General features: G+C 45.6%; 1 protein-coding gene across 3 annotated transcripts in view; it reads left to right on the top strand.

Annotated features, from left to right (window-relative positions):
* Positions 1-19,820, top strand: part of KDM4B (lysine demethylase 4B) — a 167,052-nt gene that overhangs the window by 86,417 nt on the left and 60,815 nt on the right. For all 3 annotated transcript variants that reach the window (XM_081895426.1, XM_081895424.1, XM_081895425.1), the window contains exon 8: positions 10,749-10,945. In XM_081895426.1, the coding sequence (XP_081751552.1) occupies positions 10,749-10,945 (197 nt within the window). The remainder of the gene's footprint in view (positions 1-10,748; positions 10,946-19,820) is intronic.

The raw sequence follows: 19,820 nt of genomic DNA on the forward strand, positions 1-19,820 counted from the left end.
TGTTAACATTCCACGCACTGCTGAGCAGATAGCATTCAGCTTTTGGCTTAATGGTTTATTGTTGAGAAGAGGATCCACCTTCTGTACAAGAGATATAGAACTGGGCTTTGCTTTACATTTTTATGCTATGTTATTACTTATTTTTTTAATAAAAACGAGCCATTTTCCTTAATTTCACTCATTACATGGACGATTATTAGCAGGCATAAAAGATAATTTAACATATCCGGGGGACACGATAAAACCTTGATGAGAATTTGTGCCTTTCTTCTACCCTTTCTTGAGAGGCAGATGTGGGGGAAGGAGCTCCCTCGGTTGCTGGTGGACTGAATCCTTTGGATCTTTGCAGATTTTGGAAAGCTTGAAGGGTAGAGGGAGGGCTTTGGGCAGGCATGGGCAAACTCAGCCCTCCAGATGTTTTGAGACTGCAATTCCCATCATCCCTGACCTCTTAGCTAGGGATGATGGGAGTTGTAGTCCCAAAACATCTGGAGGGCGGAGTTTGCCTATGCCAAGCTTTGGGGCTCTATAGAGAAAAGTTTATCTACACCTTTTCGGGGGGGGGGGAGGTTGACTGCCTATCAGTCATCACTCAGCCACATCATGCCTGTCCTCAGACCTAATTTTCTTCTGCATCTTACATATTTTTTCTCCTGCTCACAATGCATTGGGGCATCAGCAGCTGTGAGTCATGGTTTTGTTTTAAACTGGTGCATGCGCACACACATGTTTTTGAAGAAGCTTGGCAGCGGGTTTTGGGGCCCCAGCTGCAGGTACCTCAAGGCAGGAGACAAACCATTCATTGGGTTGGCCAGCTTCATAGTTTTATTTAACATCAGCGTAGGGTGCAACGGGGTGCCATAGATTTTTAAAAGAGGAAATAATATTTGCTTCACCAGCAAATACCAGCTGAGGATGGGGCATTTTGGCAAGTAGTAGTATGAAACTGCAAAAAATGTTATGTTTGTGTAATACGAGCCTTACTTCAGTGTTTTGAGGTTGGTCTACTGGTGCAGTGATCAGGATCTGACTAGTAGCTTATTTCATTGCAACTGGAGGGCATCCGCATATACTCTTACCACATTAAGCTTGCCTAAAGTCTCCTCTCAATTTTACACGTGGGGAAGAGGTGTGAGAAGAGATCAAGGTTTGTGAGGCTTGGCCCATAGCCCACTCAGAGACCCCATAGCGGAGCTGGGATTTCTGTTCTGATTTTGAAGACCAAGGGTGGCACTTCGTGCACTTGCTACACTGGCCTTCTTTCCAAGCCTGACAGTGGTTTTTAAAGGGGTTAAGATTCTGATCCGTGTCCTGACAGAAGGCTTCTTGCGGCTTGAGGACCCTTCTGGGTAGAGAGAACTTAGCCACCATCACCCATGACCTGGTAGCTTTGTGTTAGTTTATTATTATGCGCTCTATGTGGGGCTGTCTTTGAAGATACAGTGGTACCTCGGGTTTCATACGCTTCAGGTTACATATGCTTCAGGTTACAAACTCCGCTAACCCAGAAATAGTGCTTCAGGTTAAGAACTTTGCTTCAGGATGAGAACAGAAATTGTGCTACGGCGGCAGCAGGAGGCCCCATTAGCTAACGTGGTGCTTCAGGTTAAGAACAGTTTCAGATTAAGTACGGACCTCCGGAACGAATTAAGTACATAACCCGAGGTACCACTGTAGTTCAGAAACTGAAGCTGGTCGAGATCACTGCAACTAGGTTGCTAAATGGCACTGAGCAAAGATCTTGCTGAAGTTGAAACAACCCTATTGGCTCACAGTGAGTTTCTGAGCTCAATTCAAAGCATTAGTCTTAATCTTTAAAACCCTGCACCAAGAATGGAAAATGTGTGGCCACCCAGATGTTTGTTGGACTCCAGGCTAATGGTCAGAGGTGATGGGAATTTGAATCTAACCATTTTTGGAGTGTCGCCAGTAGCAAGCAGAGAGCGAGAGAGACTTTTCTGTGATGGCTCCTGGCATTTGGAATGTCGCCGCCACAATGTCTGTCTTAAGGCCTCATTGCTATCATATACATGCCAGGCAACACCATTTCCCTCAGGCTTCTAAGAATTACTAAATGTAAGCATTTTCAACGCAGAGCAGTTTGTTTTTCTTTGTATTTGAATGGACTGTTGTCGCTTTAGTTTGTTGCTTTTAATTTCCTCTATTAATTCACATGCTTTATATTAATATGTTTGTATCAGTGATAATAATTATGGTAATTGCTACTCTTTTTTCTTACTACTTTGTTAGGCACCCAGGGACTAACTTTTTGTTGTTGTTGACAGTGTGGGATATGAATTATATAAATAAATAGGAAATGACCCAGTAAAATTTAATAATACCCCTATTAGTGTGTTTAACCTCCCCCAGTAGGTATTGTAACATCCTCCTGAAGATCACACCTCTTGACCCGTATTGCTGTGCTAAAGCAGAACAAAGATCCTTGCAGCACTTTCTGTGAGAGTGGCTGGTCAGATGTTCCAGGGAAGCTCACAGGCAGGCTGGTGACAGGTGGATGTCTCTTATGGTTTGTCCCCAGCATCTGATAATGATGGATATCTTGTCTTTTTAAACATGGACATTCTGTTCTTAGCTACCATGGTTGATAGCTGTTTAATCTCTCTGTGAATTATTGCTTGTGTTCCTTACCCTGCCTTTCAGGCAACTTGCAACAAAACAAAACAAAAGCATGCCCTTAAAGCTACGTGGGCTAGTGGCCATCATAACATCTTGGGCCAGTGAATCCAAGAAGTTGATGAAGTCTGCCCAAAGCCTGCTGCCAGTGAACTGTCATTCATTTTATTTTCCAGAAGTCAATTAGTTGCTGCTGTTGGGTCTTTGATGCCCTGTAACTGGAAGCAAACAGTCAACCTTGGAATGCTTGCTATTTTCTTCCCCCCTCGCTTTCCTCTTAACTCACGAGCTGGTCCTGGGAGAGCTGGCTTATGAATATTCTGCTCTTTGATCTGACACTCTCCTGGGATGCTTGGTGACAGCCACGCTGTCTGTTCCTTGGCTCTTCGGCGTGGCAGCCTGGGCACCAAATGAGAGAGGAAAATGGTGAGAGATGCAAAGATGCTTGATTAGATCCCAGAGTCCCCGAACACTGTAGCTGTACTTTTGTGTGTTTTCATCTGTCATTTTTTGATGTGACAAGCGTACAGCCGCCTTAGTTACGGAGGCTGCTTCTGATGACCTTGTCATTCTGAAGCATTTCTGGGGGTGAAGAAGCAGGACAAATTTCACCCCAAAATTTTTTGGGGGGAGTGGGGCAGGAGGGAGGTAGAAGGAGGGGAAAAAGAAGTGGAGTATTATGCAGTTATACCATGAGTTTGGGGTGTAAACCCCAGGATCTGGTTTGGGGGGCCTTTCTGGTATGGCCCAAAGAAATCCCTCACAAGATAGACTTTGATGCTGTTGATTTAGCGCTGCACATCTGGAAATGTTTGCTACTTATTTCCCAAGGAACTTGATGAAGGAGCGATCCCCAAGAGAGTCGCTCACACACTCCTTTGTTATTCAACTGCAACACAACAGCCCTGCAGTGCTGCCAGCAGACCTTACTCTCCAGTAGTTTCTGCCTTCCCACCATTTACTCCTGTAACCCAGGTGGGAGGGAATCTGGGATGCACTAGTGAATTACTTTTTAAATGGTTCTGAGCCTGTGCTCCAGCACTCCTTAAGTTCAACCTGCACCTTTGTGGCTTACTTGAGTGCAGCCTGCACTGTATCTGAGGCTCTCTCAGACCTTATAAGAGCATGCTAGTCACTTACAACTTCAGTCCTAAACTCCCAGTAGCCTGAATGCCAAGCATCTGTGCATGTGGGGATCCTAAAACTCTGAGGCTTGCAAACCTCCACACTTCAACAGGGAAATTAAGAAACCTTATTAGGACTAAAGATTGTGGGAAAGCAGGCAGAAAGTCCAAACAGAATACAAAATAAACCTGGACACTGGCTCTAAAACTGAACTAATCCTAATCTATTCACTACACTAATTGTTTAAGTTCACTCGCAAAGAATCAGCAAAGCCTGGCAGCTTCATAGGAAATCCTGGTTCTGGAAAGAGAACTGGATACCTTTATGTTGGGAGGAGAACAAGCTGCAAGAAACAGCTTGATTTTTTAAAGTCTCATCCCATTCTTCTTCTTTTTTTGGGGGGGGTAGGGGAAGTATTGGTTCTTTCTGGTCCCTTTCCTCAGGTAGACCCCTTAAGTACCTGTTTTGCATATGAAGAGGACTGGCAGGAGATACCTGATAGCCTCACTTAGAGATATGGTGGGCAGATCAGGGCCCTTCTTCACACTTGCCATGCTCAGAATGGGGGATCTACCACGCAGGCCACATAGACCTCTGGACAGACAGGCGTCAGAGGCAGTTGCTTGCTGCTTGCAGAATATTAGATCCTGCTCTGGACCCAGGCCTGTTGGAGTGTCATAGTTGGAGAAGGAGTTGCTTACAGAAGGGGTGTTCTAGATGGGATTCATGTGGCAGTGGACTTAACCTACCGTATTTTTCGCCCTATAGGACGCACTTTTCCCCCTCCAAAAATGAAGGGGAAATCTGTGTGCATCCTATGGGGCGAATACAGGCTTTCGCTGAAGCTATCACCAAGCCTGGGGAGCCTGTGGGAGGTCCCACAGGGCTCCCTATGCTGCGGATAGCAGTCTGCCGCCCGGCGCGCGGGGCGCTCTGCTTCAGGGAGGTCCCGCAGGGCTCCCCATGCTGTGGATAGCAGCCTGCTGCCTGGCGCGAGGGGCGCTGTTTTTCAGGGAGGTCCCGCAGGGCTCCCCACGCTTCGGATAGCAGCCTGCCACCCGGCGTGCGGGGCGCCCTGAAGCAGAGCGCCCCTCGCGCCAGGCAGACATTGGCCAGCCCCACAAGCTCGGGAGACAGCGAAGCGCCGCCACACTGCTGTTTCCCGACCTGGTTTTGGGGGGGGGAATAAAGGAAATTCCCCCCTTTATTCCCCCCCCCAAAAAAAACTAGGTGCGTCCTATGGGACGAAAAATACGGTAGGTGCAGAACCAGAAAAGCAGCTTGGCAGCTCCTACTTTTAGCTCTGGAGTGGAAGTCAAGAGGTTCTGCTTTCTACATTGCATAGTGGCTTGATTGATGAAGAGGAGTGGTTGCTCTAGGCATAGGAAGGCAGCATGGTTAGAACCACAAGGTCAGAGGTAGTGTTGGGCCGCTCAGGTGGGCGACAAGACATAATTTAAAGAGGCATCTTACAGTTGGAGCACTGCAACAAGTGACTGATACAGAGAGTTACTGAGAATGGGTGGTTGACGGCATTCACCATCTGATTGCCTATCCAGCTTTGAACCTTCCTGTTGCCTCCTTCCTAAGCTTCCAGTGTCTTTTTCTACCTAACCCCAACCATTGCCCCTCTCTGTGCTCTCTTGGCACATCACCTGGCTAATATTGCACCCCTTCGTCCACATCTGTACTGCTTCCCAACTGCAAGGGGTGAAAGGGGCTTAGCCCTTTGTTACAGAAAGCTCTCCAGAACCAAACAGGCCTATCTTCAGAAGCCTCATTTTCTTTTATTGGTTCCTGATTTAAAAGTAGAAAGCACCTTGCTCGCTAATTTAGCTATTTGGAAGTCCTGCATTATCCTCAGGTGGATTATAGTGGAAAAGAGCTTCAGAGTCCATCAACTGTGCTACACAGACCTCTGGGGAGCGGAGTTTCCAATCATTTTTTATTTTTATCTTTCTATTGGCCACTTAATATTTTAAGCAATAGCTTGGGATTCTTGGGAGGGATCTAGGGTTCTGCCGGTATTTGAGAGAACCGTTCAAGCATTCTTTGTGTCCCAGTTTGTTTTAATTTTCTCTCTTAAAAAGGAATGGCATTGTTAAAAAAACCTTTTTGAGAACAAGCACCTTTCTTTCCAGAGAAAGGGTAATGGGGAGCATATGTGTTGGATCACTGGGCTTGAAACGCCAGCACGTTGATTGCTACAATTAGAGGTCATGGGGAGGAAATACATTGAAAATTGATTGGCAAGAGGCTGCAGTATGACTGGCCCGGCCATTGTGTGTTAGAAACTGAGGAAATTCCAGAAGAGGGGTGGCGTTAGTCTGTTGCAGTGAAAAGGCCAGTCAAAACATGCTAAAACCAGCAGTTTTCAAACGACATTCCAGGAACTCAGCCCCAGGCAGGATGATAGGAATTGTAGTCCAGCAACATCTGGAGGGCCACTGGTTTCTGATCCCTGACCTAGAGGAATCTGAATCTTGTACGGGTGCAGATCCAATAGGTGTATCTGTACCACTCCAAATACCACTCATCAAGCATTATTTATGGATTAGCTTGTCTTTTACCTTTCTCCATCACAATAGTTTATTTTCTAGATGACACTCCCAATTCCACAGGTATTGAATTTCTACCCTGAAACCTTGAAGCTCGGAGGGAAAATTGGGTTTTGGGGGTAGGAGGAGCAAGAAAATTTGCAAGGGGCAGGGTTGTGCTTTCTTGTATGTTTATAAAATTGTAAAAGTATAACTGTTTCTGTTGTACTAACACATACAGGTGTGGCCACAGTCTAAGGTGCCTAAGTGTATCTTTTTGCCAGTTAGGGGAGAATAAACAAAAAGTTGAAAACTGAAACCATCAATATTACAGCAAATAACAGTAAGACGTTGGAAACATATGTATCAGTCAGGGAAAAAAAACCTAAATAAATTCATACTTTTAGAGAAAAAGCTCAGGAAATAAACATCCCTATAATGGCAATAAATTTGGATTTTGTTCTTATATAATAGTATTGAAATTTCCAATGTTGTTTTCATAACCAGACAGAGCAAGTGTCATCATAACTGGAAACTGATTTATGTTCTGCTTCATCCCAGTAAACAATGTTTCGTAGCACAACTCCGGTTTATATGTTTTAGCAATCCATCACTCTTTATTCTGAACTTTGAGCTTCATGAATTTTGGAAAACACAAATGTGAGTGTTGAGGTTCATTTCAGAGATGAAGCCAGTGCAATCCACTTGTTAAGAAGCAGCCCGTGGTATATAGTCCTTCTGAAATTTAGCAGTGGAGGTTGGGAGCCCTGATATGGAAACGCCCCACCCTTTCAGTAGAAAGCATATCAGAAGCTGATGATTCCAGCCTCTTCTGCCAGGTATAGTCTTGTCTATTTGTTTTTAACATGAGGAAGCATTAAATCATGGGGTCCCCCCCTCCCCACACACATTCTGTGATGGGAGCTCTTAATACTTTTTTTCCCTTTTAATGTACAGTTTGGTTCTTAGTAATCACAGCATTTTCCCACCAGGCAACCTGCCTTTGCTAAAGTGTCACAGCAGGGTTACAAACGCAACTGCTTCAGTGTTTATTTTTGTAGTCAGGGAAAGGGAAATGTTCCTTTTTTTGTAGTGAGAGAACAACCCATATTCCTTATTCAGATCATCAGGTCAGGTGTCACTTTTGTTAATGAACTTCAAGTGAAGGTGTTAACAGTGCCAAAGCAAAAAGCGGAGACGTAAGCTTGGCTTAGGGTCCTGGTGCAGTGAAGGAAAAAGAAAATAGTCCCCCAGTCCCTTTATATCTGTCAGCAGCGCTCTGATTTGCTGCTGCACCAGGCTGCTCACTGCTCCAGAAAGGATTACACAGCTGTGCTGGAGCTGGAATGCAGGGCGGGGGGTGCGCACGTCTTTTTGGCAAGAGGCTTTTGTGGGAGCAATGCGGCACAGTGGCTGAGAAAATATCGCCGCCTGGGCAGAAAGAGGCCCCCGAGGACCCAGCCCGGGTGTAAATTATTCATGTGCACCAGTGTGAAAGCAATAAAATAATATTAAAATTGAAATATAAACATACATCATGGTAGATTTGTGCATGTAAAGAGGTGGGCGAGGGAGAAGGAAATGTGCCTGCTGTTGAGCTGAGGCATTGCAGAGAGACTGGGGGAGGGAGAACCAGAGAGAGACGTTGCGGCCAAGTGACAGTAAAGCAGCTCTGGGTGTTGCTCTCTGAGGACTCCCTGTTCCCCCTTTTCTCCTGGAGCCTTCATGGGGTGTGCCTACATTAATAACACCAGTTGCAGCGAGAGAATCTACGCTGGGATTAAGTACTCCCAGAGGGATCCTTCCCTTTGGGAGTGACAGAAACATTTTGTATCCAGGAGGTACACTCCCCCCCCTTCCTTCTCTCTAGCAGAATCATGTTCGTCAAACCATGAGAGCGTATCTTCAGTTTCTCAGGGGTGTGTTGTCTTACTGTTTCTAGGCAAATTTTATATGCCACCAAGATTTGCTTACAATTTAACTATGTTAAGCTTTTGTAGCAAATGTCTTTAAAATGCCACCAGAGTCTGCTGTTGGCAAAGCTACCCCTTTGGAATAGCAACTTGAAGCTTGTTTTCCAGTCTGGCTGCATGCAAGGTCCACTCATGTTCAGATGGGTGTCAGAATTTGCCTGTTGAGGACTGAAGATACGAGGCGAAGAAGGAAATAAAGGGCAGGACAGAATTGCTATTTGCATGATGGAGAGCTGCCCTGTAGAAAACCAGACTACATGTCCATTGTTTTCACTGACCTGGGGCTCTACCACTGAGCTATGACCTCTTTCTCCAAGAAAAGGAGCTCTTTGCCCATGCCTTAAGAGGCACAATAAGGGACAGTGTTCTGCCTGAGCCTCTGTTGTTCCAACCTTGCAATGTCTGTGACAGCAGTGTCTCAAACTGAACATAGCTGACCTATAGAAAGAACTCTATGAACTGAAAACAGAGTCATTGTATGTACCCTTGTTAACTATGAAAATCCTTTACTAAAAACTGGGGAGGAAACTGTTCAATGTCCCCTTGCCTGTGCTTTGATGAATGCCCTTCAGGCCTTGCTCAGTTCAAAATATGGTGCCTGTTCAATATTATTTGCCAACCAGCATTTTGAATGGATCAATGGCAACTTTGGCTCCATTGGCTGCCTTACTCCTGTATTAATCAAACCACAGGCAAAGGGTTCTTAACCACTTCTTTCATTGATGCTTGGAAATGACCTCTATTTTTGTAGTCCGGGAAAAGGAAATGTTAATTTTTTGTAGTGAGAGAACAACCCATGGCGATTAAGAATCTTCTCCAAGAGACCGACAGGGAAACTTTGATAGAAGAGTTTTTCCCCCCTCTCTGCACACCCCACACGCTAGTTGTAAGCTATTGAAATGTATGGACTCAGTTGCACAGCTGCATTACCTGTCCTCTCTATGCATTGCAGGGGCCAACTTTGGCCTGTGCTATCTCTTTGCAGATAGTTCCCACTTTGATCCATATGAGTCAGGCAGGGCAATAGTGGGTTTGTTGATGCAGCATTATTGCAGCTTAGACCACAGTAGACTAGCACCCTGCTTCTCCAAGTGAGTGCCTTGCCTCCCTTCCCTCCCTGGGAACACACTCAGGTGCCTTTTTTAATTACTTTGGGGGGGGGACTATTGGAAAGCTGTTCGATACAAATCCCTTAAGCTACTGTTGATGGAGGCTCTGGGGAGAGCTCCAGCCCAGCCAGGAACCTGAAACACGGGCACCATCTGTAGTCTGCAGCTCCGTAGCCAAATTACATTCTGGGATCTTTCTTTCTGTCCTCTGCTATTTTTCATTAAGCGAATTGGGTTTGCTGGAAATCGCCCGGCCATAAATATTCTCTCCCTGCTTGGCGCTGGTGGGTTATTATTGCTTGTTTTTCACTGCAGAGCAGAAGGTGGTGCCCTGAACTCTCTCTCTGAAATGAGAAAATGGGAGGAGGGGACAATCCTCCAGCAAAGGAGCGGGAGCCTGGCAAGGGAGAGCCTTCCCCTTCTCCTCTCCTGCCTGCTTCACTTTCAGAGCCATAAATATTTTCAAAATAGAGCCAAGACAGCCACCTCCACATTGGTTGGTTAACTTTAAATCTGTATGTGCAAATATGTGTCCCATCCCATTGCCTCTTCGGCCTCTCTGGCCTACAGCCACTGCCTCCAAATCTGTCTTGCCTGGGCATTCATTTCTCATCAATGGCTCTCATCCCCTCCTGTCTTTGGGACTGTGAGTTTGCTTCCCATACACATGGGCATCTTAGTCCCTTGTTTTTGCCCTCCATTTTGCCACCCTTCTTTCCTACATGCCTCTGCCGCCATCTCCCATTATTCAAGTCTATTCGCAGCTCCTCCTGGACCTAAGTGTGGGCAAGGTTTTTCACTTTCTGCTTAGGGGCTATTGTCTTCAACCTTAGCAGGCAGTGATTGCGCATATTCCATGTCCTCACAGCAGTTCAGTCAGAACAAGAGGGGCTTGGAGATGTTGATGGGTGGCAGCCAGTGTTAGAAACCGAGATATGAAAGCTAGGAGCATGGGTGCAACAACGGAATGTCTAGGCGTGCTTTTTTATAACTAGAAGACAAAGCTGAAAATGAATGAACTGCGGCTAAAATATGTTCATTTTCACATGGTCTAGCCCACCCCCCTAATATTCTTAAGAGGGTCTCTTCTCCAGTCTTCAGAGAGTAGCTGGAAGTGGGGAGGCAGAAAGAGGCCCTCCTTTCCTTCCACTCTGCAGTTTTAATCTGAAATCTTAGGCCCAGAGCTCAGAAACTGCTTGCGCTAATGAAGTTCCTCGTCATGAAATGCGCCTAGAACAATGGGAATTTTGAACACTGGTGGCAGCCAGTTTGGGGTTATGTGGACTGTAATGCAATTCTGTTGGTACATCACCACCACCACCTTTTCCTTGTAACACTAGACTGATGGGTGTCTGGACTTTGTTTTTCAGTGCACGTGCCGGAAAGACATGGTGAAAATCTCTATGGATGTTTTTGTACGGGTCCTCCAGCCTGACCGATACGACTTATGGAAGCAAGGGAAAGACATCACTGTCTTGGACCACATGAAACCTACAGCTCTAACCAGCCCAGAGCTAGAAACCTGGAATCAGACGAAGAATGCCCTGAAAGCAAAGATGCTGCGCAAGTAAGAAGGTCCATTTTTGCCCACTTCTTGTCTGCTTGCTTAGAATGTCCAAAGTTGCTCTGGAGAGACCACAGGAGTCCTGATGTCACTGCTGAACTGTCAGAGAAGAAAAATAACATTGCTTCCAGTTTGGAGGGCAGGCCCAAGCAGCGGCATAGCTAGCCGCTCGCGTGCCCGGTGTGGCGTGTGTGTCCTGCAGCCAGGGGTGGGGTGAGCTGCCCACGGGGCGGGCCAAGGCAGGGCACTCTGCGTGGAGCCTCTCCGCAGCCTCCCCCTGAGCTGTAGGGCAGCTGAGGCGGTGGGCAGACACAAGCCCCACGCTGCTCAAAAAAGCAGCACAGAGCTTGCAGGCAGTCCGCCCGCTGCCTCCCCCCCTCAGGAGAGACGTGTGGCTCAGGCATGCTGCAGGCCCCACAGTGTGGCGCCCAGTGCCCCCCGCCTCAGCTAGCTACCAGTGGCGTAGGAAGGGGGGTGCGGTGGGTGCGGAAGTTACTTTTTCCAAAAAAAAGTTGCCATTTTGTCATCCCCCTCAGTGATGACACCTGGGGCAGCCTGCACCCATTGCACCCCATTCCTGTGCCACTGGGCCAAAGGAGGAATATTGTGACACAACCTTACTAAACATGATCCTCTCTTGTGGGGAAGAGTTTTGTCCAATGGAGTCACATAGATACAGTGATAGGGCATTACCCCCCCCCCCGCCCGTTCAGCAAACCCAATATCTGCAAGAGTACCCAATATTATTTGCTTCTTTTCTTTTGAATCATAGAATCTTAGAGTTGAAGGGGACCCCAAGGGGTCATCTAGTCCAACCCCCTGCAATGCAGGAGCCTCAGCTAAAGAATCCATGACAGATGACCACCCAGCCTCTGTTTAAAAACCACCACCTCTCGTGGGAGTCTGTTCCACTGTCAAACAGCTCTTTCTGTCAGAAAGTTTTTCCAAATGTTTAGTTGGAATCTCCTTCCTTGCAACTTGAAGCCATTGGAATGCTGCCTTCAAAATTCTCCCTCCCACTTCCTGCTGACTTTCAACTGTGGTAGCTTTTTTGTGTCATAGAAAACACCCAACAGGTTTTGCAGTCTTTTGTGCCAGCCTTTAAAATATCTACAATGATGGGCCTTTATATAAAATGGCTCCGTAATTCAACTTTTTTTCTGAATTAGATAGCATTTTTTGTGCCTTTCTGTTTTCTGGAAGAGAACAAACCTTACCTGGGTGGGTTGCAGGCTAACACCTAATTTATGACAATAGAATGCTGCTTCCGTTGTTTTTAGTTTCCCCCCTCTCCATTCCAGTGTAAAAAATATAGTTCTTTATCGTACTCCCTCAAATCCTTTCATAATTTTGAAATATCCCTGTCAGGTCATTTAATGTTGACATGTCTGACTTGAGCTGCGCTCGCTTGCTCTTGCGTTTTAGATGGCTATCTAGTGTCAAGCTTATTTGCCACACTCAATTTATTATACCAGTCAGGATTCAGTTTCAGAATCCTAGTGCGGAGATCTTGATACAGCCAGGGCTGTGTGTATATTCTCCACTTCTGTACACTTTATGTTAGCATAGAGCGGACTTATCTGTCATAGAGTTTAATATCCTGAGAACATTTCCCTCCCAGTTTGAGTGTTCATTTTTGAAACAAGTTTCCAGCCCTTACTATTGCAGAAGAAGGCTTGGGATGCCTTTGTGCCTTTCTCCTTTCCCCATCCCATTATTTCTTCCAGTTGCTCCAGCAGTGGATTTCACTGCCTCTACTAAAAAACTGCCCAAAGGTCTTATGTCCTCTAAAGCTATTAAAAAAACCAAAACCAGTATGGGAGTTAGCTCTGTTTTTACTAGGATCGGTTTACATTTCTTCAATAGATTGTGACATACAGGGTATCCCTATGGACATCTAGAAAGTGTCCTAATCTCTACTGAGACTCTCCATTTAAGCCTGGAAGAGCTTGGAGAGTGCTTCACATACATGGTGCACTCAATGCAGTAGAGGTCATAGGAGATGCAGTTCCCAGAGTTCTGGATACCTTGGATGAAACTTCCCTAGGAAGTGCAGTGGTACCTTGAGTTACAAACACCTCAGGTTATAAACGCTTCAGGTTACAAACTCCGCTAACCTGGAAGAGTTACCTCTAGTTGAGAACTTTGTCCCAGGATGAGAACGGAAATCGTGTGCTGGTGGCGCAGCGGCAGCAAGAGGCCCCATTAGCAAGAACAGTTTCATATTAAGAACGGACCTCCGGAACGAATTAAGTTTGTAACTAGAGGTACCACTGTAGTGTGAAGCAGGCAATGGCAGAGAGGACATCATCTGTACCAGGACATGCACAGGCTTCTAGGCCCCATCACACTTCAGAAGACTATGCAGTGTTGGTAATTTTGTGTGTGTGTGTGTGTGAGAGAGAGAGAGAGAGAGAATTTATGATAGTTGTCTGCTTAATTAGTCCTTTCATAAAGGATTCACGGCAAATCTGACCTCTAAATGGTCACCACAGTGGAATAATGACTATTAGGTAAAGGTATCCCTGACCATTAGGTCCAGTCGTGACCGACTCAGGGGTTTCGGCGCTCATCTCGCTTTATTGGCCGAGGGAGCCGGCGTACAGCTTCCGAGTCATGTGGCCAGCAGGACTAAGCCATTTCTGGCGAACCAGAGCAGCGCAGGGAAACGCCGTTTACCTTCCCGCCGGAGTGGTACCTATTTATCTACTTGCACTTTGACGTGCTTTCGAACTGCTAGGTGGGCAGGAGCAGGGACCGAGCAACGGGATCTCACCCCGTTGCGGGGATTTGAACCACCGACCTTCTGATGCCGATCAGAAGTCCTAGGCTCTGTGGTTTAACCCACAGCGCCACCCGCGTCCCTGATAATGACTATTAGTGAGGTACAAATGTTATCCTCTCTCTTTTCTCCCCTCCTGCCCCACCCTCAACCTAATGCACTTTGCTCTCTTAGCCTTTCCTCCTCCTCATTATTTTGGTAGCTCTCTGTTATGTCATTTGTCAATTGTCAGCAGCAGCATTACAGTGCTTGCACTCTGTGGTCGTTATGCCTCATGAAGCAGCTTATGCTCTCAGTCCATCTTCAAGTGTGCTCTGCATATATGTATGTCATGCTTCCATCACATACCGCTGCAAATTATTTGCTAGCTAGAGTAACCTCACAGGTATAATCACCTTTTACTTATTTTAATTTTTGCTTTTGTTTCTCCTACTCCTTCCTGCATTCCTCACCCTCAACCCTCTCTTGCTTAAAAGTGTTTTATGGTTTTAAACCAAAATGCATTTTCTCTGCTCGGGCAGACTACCATGCGAGCAATACCATTTTTCTGCTTGAAAACCTTGTTAACTCTAAATCAGCAATCCTATCATGTCTGCTCCTGGCAGAGTAGAGGATGGTTGGCTGAGGATCCAGTTTTTCAAGTTGCCTTTAATCGTCCCTTCTCATCCTCTAGCAGGGCACACAGGCCCTACTGTCAGCTGAGCGTGACCTGCTGGGAACCAGGGCTGGAAAAATCCCAGGCACCTGGGTGTCTGGGCTGCCAAAAAAAGAGAGGAATTTTAACAGATTTTCCCTGCCCTGTGCAGACCTGGTGCCTGACAACTAGATATTGCAGGCTCCTAAAAAATGTGTGCTGGCACCTAAGAAATTTGCATTACTTTCCCATCTCTGCCAGGAGCCATTTGTCACACTGCCCTTGACTCTTATTTATCAAGCCTGTAGCTGATTTTGTCCCCAAATCTGCCTAACTTAGTGAAGCTGTTGGCTTGAAACATGGCTGCTATTTACATAACGGTTAATTGATTGCGGCTAAAGCTAATTGGTCAACAGAGTGGATTGTCAATAGAGAGCAGTGATCCCATTCCACAGACTTTCATTGGATTTGAAGGTTTTTATAAATGGTTTGTTCTGCCACAAGACATGAAACCAAGTGTATGTGTGTGTCTCCTGCTCCACCCCCCACCCCCCCCAAATCAAGCACGCTTTAGGAAGAAAGCAGCCTCTACATGAGGAGGTTTAGTGGTAACACTGTAGGGGAAGAACCAAATCCTAGGAGTATGCTGCCCTTTCTAGAAAGCTGTGTTATAGAAACCATTGGTCAGTTTATCTTAGTACGGGCTACCCTAACTGGCATCAGCTCTCCAGAGATTCGGACAGAAGTCCTTTCCTAGCCTTACCTGGAGATGGTCAGGTACCTGCTCATTCACCATGTTATTTATAGCTCTCCTCCCTTAGCTGCTTCTTACCTTTTTACCTCCGTACTCTGCCTAGTCCTAGATGACTAAGTCTTGCATTAGAATATTGGCCAAAACAGCTTTCCAAGGAGATCCAAAAAGTTACAGCGTCTGTGCTGGTTGGATCCAGAGGGAGGAAAACTCCAGGTGCACATACACACACACAAAGTTCTTTATTGTTCAAGAGTGCCCCCGAGGGAGAGCTTTGTTAAAAATGCATTCGGCTCAGTAAAAACTTATTCTTGTATATTAGAGGGGTCCCCCTTCTTTCTCCTGCAGTTGGTTCCTTCCTGCAAAGCAGGACTGTGCCTTACCCCAGTTGGAGTTGTCTTGCAGGCAAGAGGGCATCCAGCAGTGGCTCAGGTCTCCGAGATCTGTTTCACTTGTGACTTATTTCAAGGTGCCAACAACAGCCATGAGCAAGACCTTGAGCAGAGAAATAGGCTGTAGAGCAGAGCAAGGATATTGTTACTGTTATTGTTATTAAAATGTCTATACCACCCTTCACCTGAATATCACAGGGCAGTTTACAATCTGGGATAGGAAACCAGAAAAGATTTGAAGGGTTGTTTTGTTGCATTTGTGTTTATTATCTTGCCTTTTCTTCCGTGATGGGGTCCCAGCTGGTCTCCTCCTCTCAGGCACTACCAGATCTGGACTTGCTTAGCTTCCATAAGGCACCTGCATTGTGTGTTTTGGATATTTTGAACTGTCTGGTCAGTGAAAGGCCAGACAGTGGAGGCTGAGCTGAAAACAAAAGTTTCTACCTCCGTATCATGGTAGTTTTTACAGAAAGGATATCTGTATGTGTAATGGTTATATGGGGTTGCTCGTGCGTAAGTTGGCGCCACTCCTGGCTAGGTTGCCTGGTTAAACCTTTTCCTGGCTGGACAGCCCTTCACTTCGTGGCTGTTTCAGTCGCTAGCAGAATCCGTCAGTGGGCGTTTCTTGAACTTCTTCCAGCAAATTAGTTCTTTGACGCCAAGTCTACGCCTACTTTCCCTGCGCGGAAGTCTTCTGCGCAGGGTGGGTGTGGGTAGAGGAGGACCTGTGCTCTCCCCGCTAATCTCCGGTGAAGAGTCCTGGAGCCCCCTCTCCAATTCCCCCATCCGCCCCCCTTTATCCCTGGTGTTACGCTGATTTCCTTCCCCAGCCGATGAGTTCCCTCTCTCCCTGCTTGGCCCTTCTCCGGCATCGCTTGGGAGCCTTGCCTCCACTTCTGGCTCCGATGTCAGTTCCCTGACAGTATGGCTTACCCATTTTGATGTCATGGATGTGGGAGAGGTTTGTCTTCCCCAGCTAAAGGATCCAGATATGATCCAGATATGATTCTGCAGCTAGGCAGAATACACTCCTGTTCACATCAAGAGGGTCAACGTAGGAGTCATCCATGGTGTGCTGGACTTGTAGGTATTTTCAGCAGTCTACAGTGGTGCCTCGCAAGACGAAATTAATTCGTTCCGCGAGTCTTTTCGTCTTGCGATATTTTTTGTCTTGCGAAGCACGGTCCGTCACAATTGCGCCTCTTCAAGCGGCTTTAGGAAAAAAGCGGACAAACTCGCAAGACGTTTTTGTCTTGCGAAGCAAGCCCATAGGGAAATTCGTCTTGCGAAGCGACACAAAAACCGAAAAACCCTTTCGTCTTGCGCATTTTTCGTTTTGCGAGGCATTCGTCTTGCGGGGCACCACTGTATGAGAATGTCTGTAACTGGCAGTTCCTCAGGGTCTTGGCTAAGTTACCCCGTTTATTCTCAGCAGTGGTGAGATTGACAAGTAGCCTTGTTCACGTTACTTTTAGATAACATGAGTGTACAGACTTGGATTGTGATGCATAAGGCAGTGTAACTTTATGAAAGTGAAGCATGCAGCTCCTGATTTCTACTTGTAGAGATGGGGTTAAACTAGGTGAAGTTTGCTCCAAATTTTTCTGCAAGCAGCCCCCCCCCAGTCGCTAAAAATATAGCCCCCAAACATCTGGTTATTAATTGGGAGACTATTTCACTTCCCTCCTGAGGAAGCATTGCAACTTCTCCTGAATCTTAGTGAAACAAAATTCCAAGACTTGGGTTCCACTGGTGGGTTCCTGCTAACAAATTGTCTTGTAAGTGTGAAGTAAACTCACTTGGAGAGGGACCATATGGCTCAACTCTGGTCATTAGTAATTCCTCTGCTAGTGTCTGCCTTTCTGGGTTTTTCTTCTTTTCTTTTTGGATGTAGAGCATTTCTCTACCTAGCCCCCATATCACTACCAGCCGGTTGGGCTTGTTGCCTCATTAAAAGTTCCCGTTAGCTGTGTTCTGCTGTGACAGAATTAATGTTTCCCGCCCCCACCACCGACAGGCTGTAAAAGGTGTGGAACGTGGGCGGTAGGTTTTGGACTATTTAAAGTTGCCTTGAGTTGCTGTGTGCTATATTGGTAGTGGCTGAGAAGAGAGTGGAGAGGGGACCACAATATGTGGGGGCTCTTTCTTTCTTTCTTTCTTTCTTTCTTTCTTTCTTTCTTTCTTTCTTTCTTTCTTTCTTTCTTGCCATATCTGTTTGCTGGAACCAATGGCATGCAGGAGACCAGTGGCATGGGGACACTTAATGGGTTGAAAGCAACAGGAAGCAACTTAATTAACAGAGATGTAGCTATGGATGCACACACATGCTCACACATATACATACACAGAGGTCGGGGGGGAGAGTATTTACAGACAGGTGTTGGTAAATCTTGCTTCTGTGTTTCAGAGAAGTTTTTTCAACTTTTTTAATGCTTCAGAAAGATGTTTGTTACTAACAGTTGTGTCGCCTCTTGGCTGTCACTGCATGTAGGATGTTTGCTTTATCAGAAACACCGAGTAAAGGCAACATTACTTCCTGCAAAAAAACCCAGAACCCGCACAATTTTGGCTGTATGAGGCGACCTGTTGTTGCACAAGGAGATAGAGAGGAAGGGAAGGGACATTTTATGAGCTCTGGGGATCCAGGACTACAACTGATTGTTTTGTTTTGTTATTTATTTTTTTATGAAAATTACAGAGAAAGAATAAATTAAAAATTACACCTGAATAAAGAAAAAGAAAAGAAAAAATACAATAATAAAGGGGGGAGGGAATTAATGAGATACACAAAATTGTTCAAAGGGTACAAACCATAATTTGAGTATTCTATACAAAAGGCTCCCAGAAAGAAATTACATTTATATTTCTTCTTCTCTTTCTTCCCTTACATTCACTTGCTTTCTGTTCCAGTAAACTTGTTTGAATCCCTGTTATGTTAGTTGACTTCCCTCTCTCTCTTTGCGGCTTCGACACTTCTCATTGGTTACCAACAATCTGTATTCCTTTATTCAAATCCAATTTTTTCCATTAGTTATGAAACTGATAATTTTGGGGCATTTAAAAAAAAATTGCTTTAAAAAATACATACAGTACAAACATTCTTCCAGACTTTAATATCAGGATGTTCCATGCCTTTATTTCTGATCTTTATTCATCCCTTAATACAGGGATGTGGGAGGCTGGACTATAGTTGGGGGGGGGGAATGAATGAATTCCTATGTCCCACAAATAACCCAGAGATGCATTTTAAATAAAAGCACACATTCTACTCATGTAAAAACACGCTGATTCGCGGATTGTCTGCGGGCCGGATTTAGAAGGCGATTGGGCCGTCCCCGGCCCCTCGGCCTTAGTTTGCCTACCCATGCCTTAATATGACCTGTTTTTCAGCCAAGATTGGGTCACCCTATATCGTTGATTTGAAACCTATTCTTTTCTGTCTTCATGTACATAGAGGGTGATTATACCCATTAACAAAGCTCCGTCCTCTCCATCTTCAGGCTTGTTGCTGAGACTGGTGGACTGAGCTGTGCATACACGGGGTCCTTCTGAGCACATTAGAATCCCCACTCTGTGTCCCCACTAAGGGTCTTCAGAAAGGTTTTCTTCATATGTTTGCTCTGACCTGTTGCCTGGCTCGTTACAGTGTTAGCTATCCGGGTCTCTCTTATGAAATTGTTGCAAGGATTTATAGAGTACCTGTGGCCGACTCAAATTGTGTCCAGGAATTGACAGACTCAGCAATGGAGAAAGAGAAAGTGATATTTTATTGCTGAGCAATAATGACCCAGTGGAATGATTTCCAAAGACTGGGCCCCGAAGCCCTAGTGCAGTAAGGCTTTATACCTGAGTACATACATCCTAAAACATGATATAATCGTATATATTCGCATATGGCAGCAAAAATCGAACCAGTGAGTGCATACATAAGCCTTTCCCCTGGCCATGTAAAGAATACTCCCCAACTTCTGCTTTCCTCAGATGGTACACCAGCCTGACCTTTTCCCCAACTTACAATAATCAAGAGGAAAAGAAACTTAATTTTGTCCGTTGATAATATGGATCAACACAACATCTGCTCCTGTCTAGAACATTGTGGTTAGCGTTTTCCTGTTTTTAGCTGCTGAGGAGCTTGCCTGTACGGAGGAAAGTGCAAACACATCAGATTTATTGCTTCCTACTATGTTAGTGAGTCGTTGAGTACATTAGAAGAACAAGGGGGAGAGAAATGGGGCAGAGGTCATTTTTGGATTTCTAAAATCTAAGCATTTAGCTCTGCAGATTCAAAATCAGTTAGATACATGGGTATATAAGAATCA

This window comes from Podarcis melisellensis (assembly GCF_964234715.1).
Source record: "Podarcis melisellensis genome assembly, chromosome: 18".
NCBI classification, from domain to species: Eukaryota; Metazoa; Chordata; class Lepidosauria; order Squamata; family Lacertidae; genus Podarcis; species Podarcis melisellensis.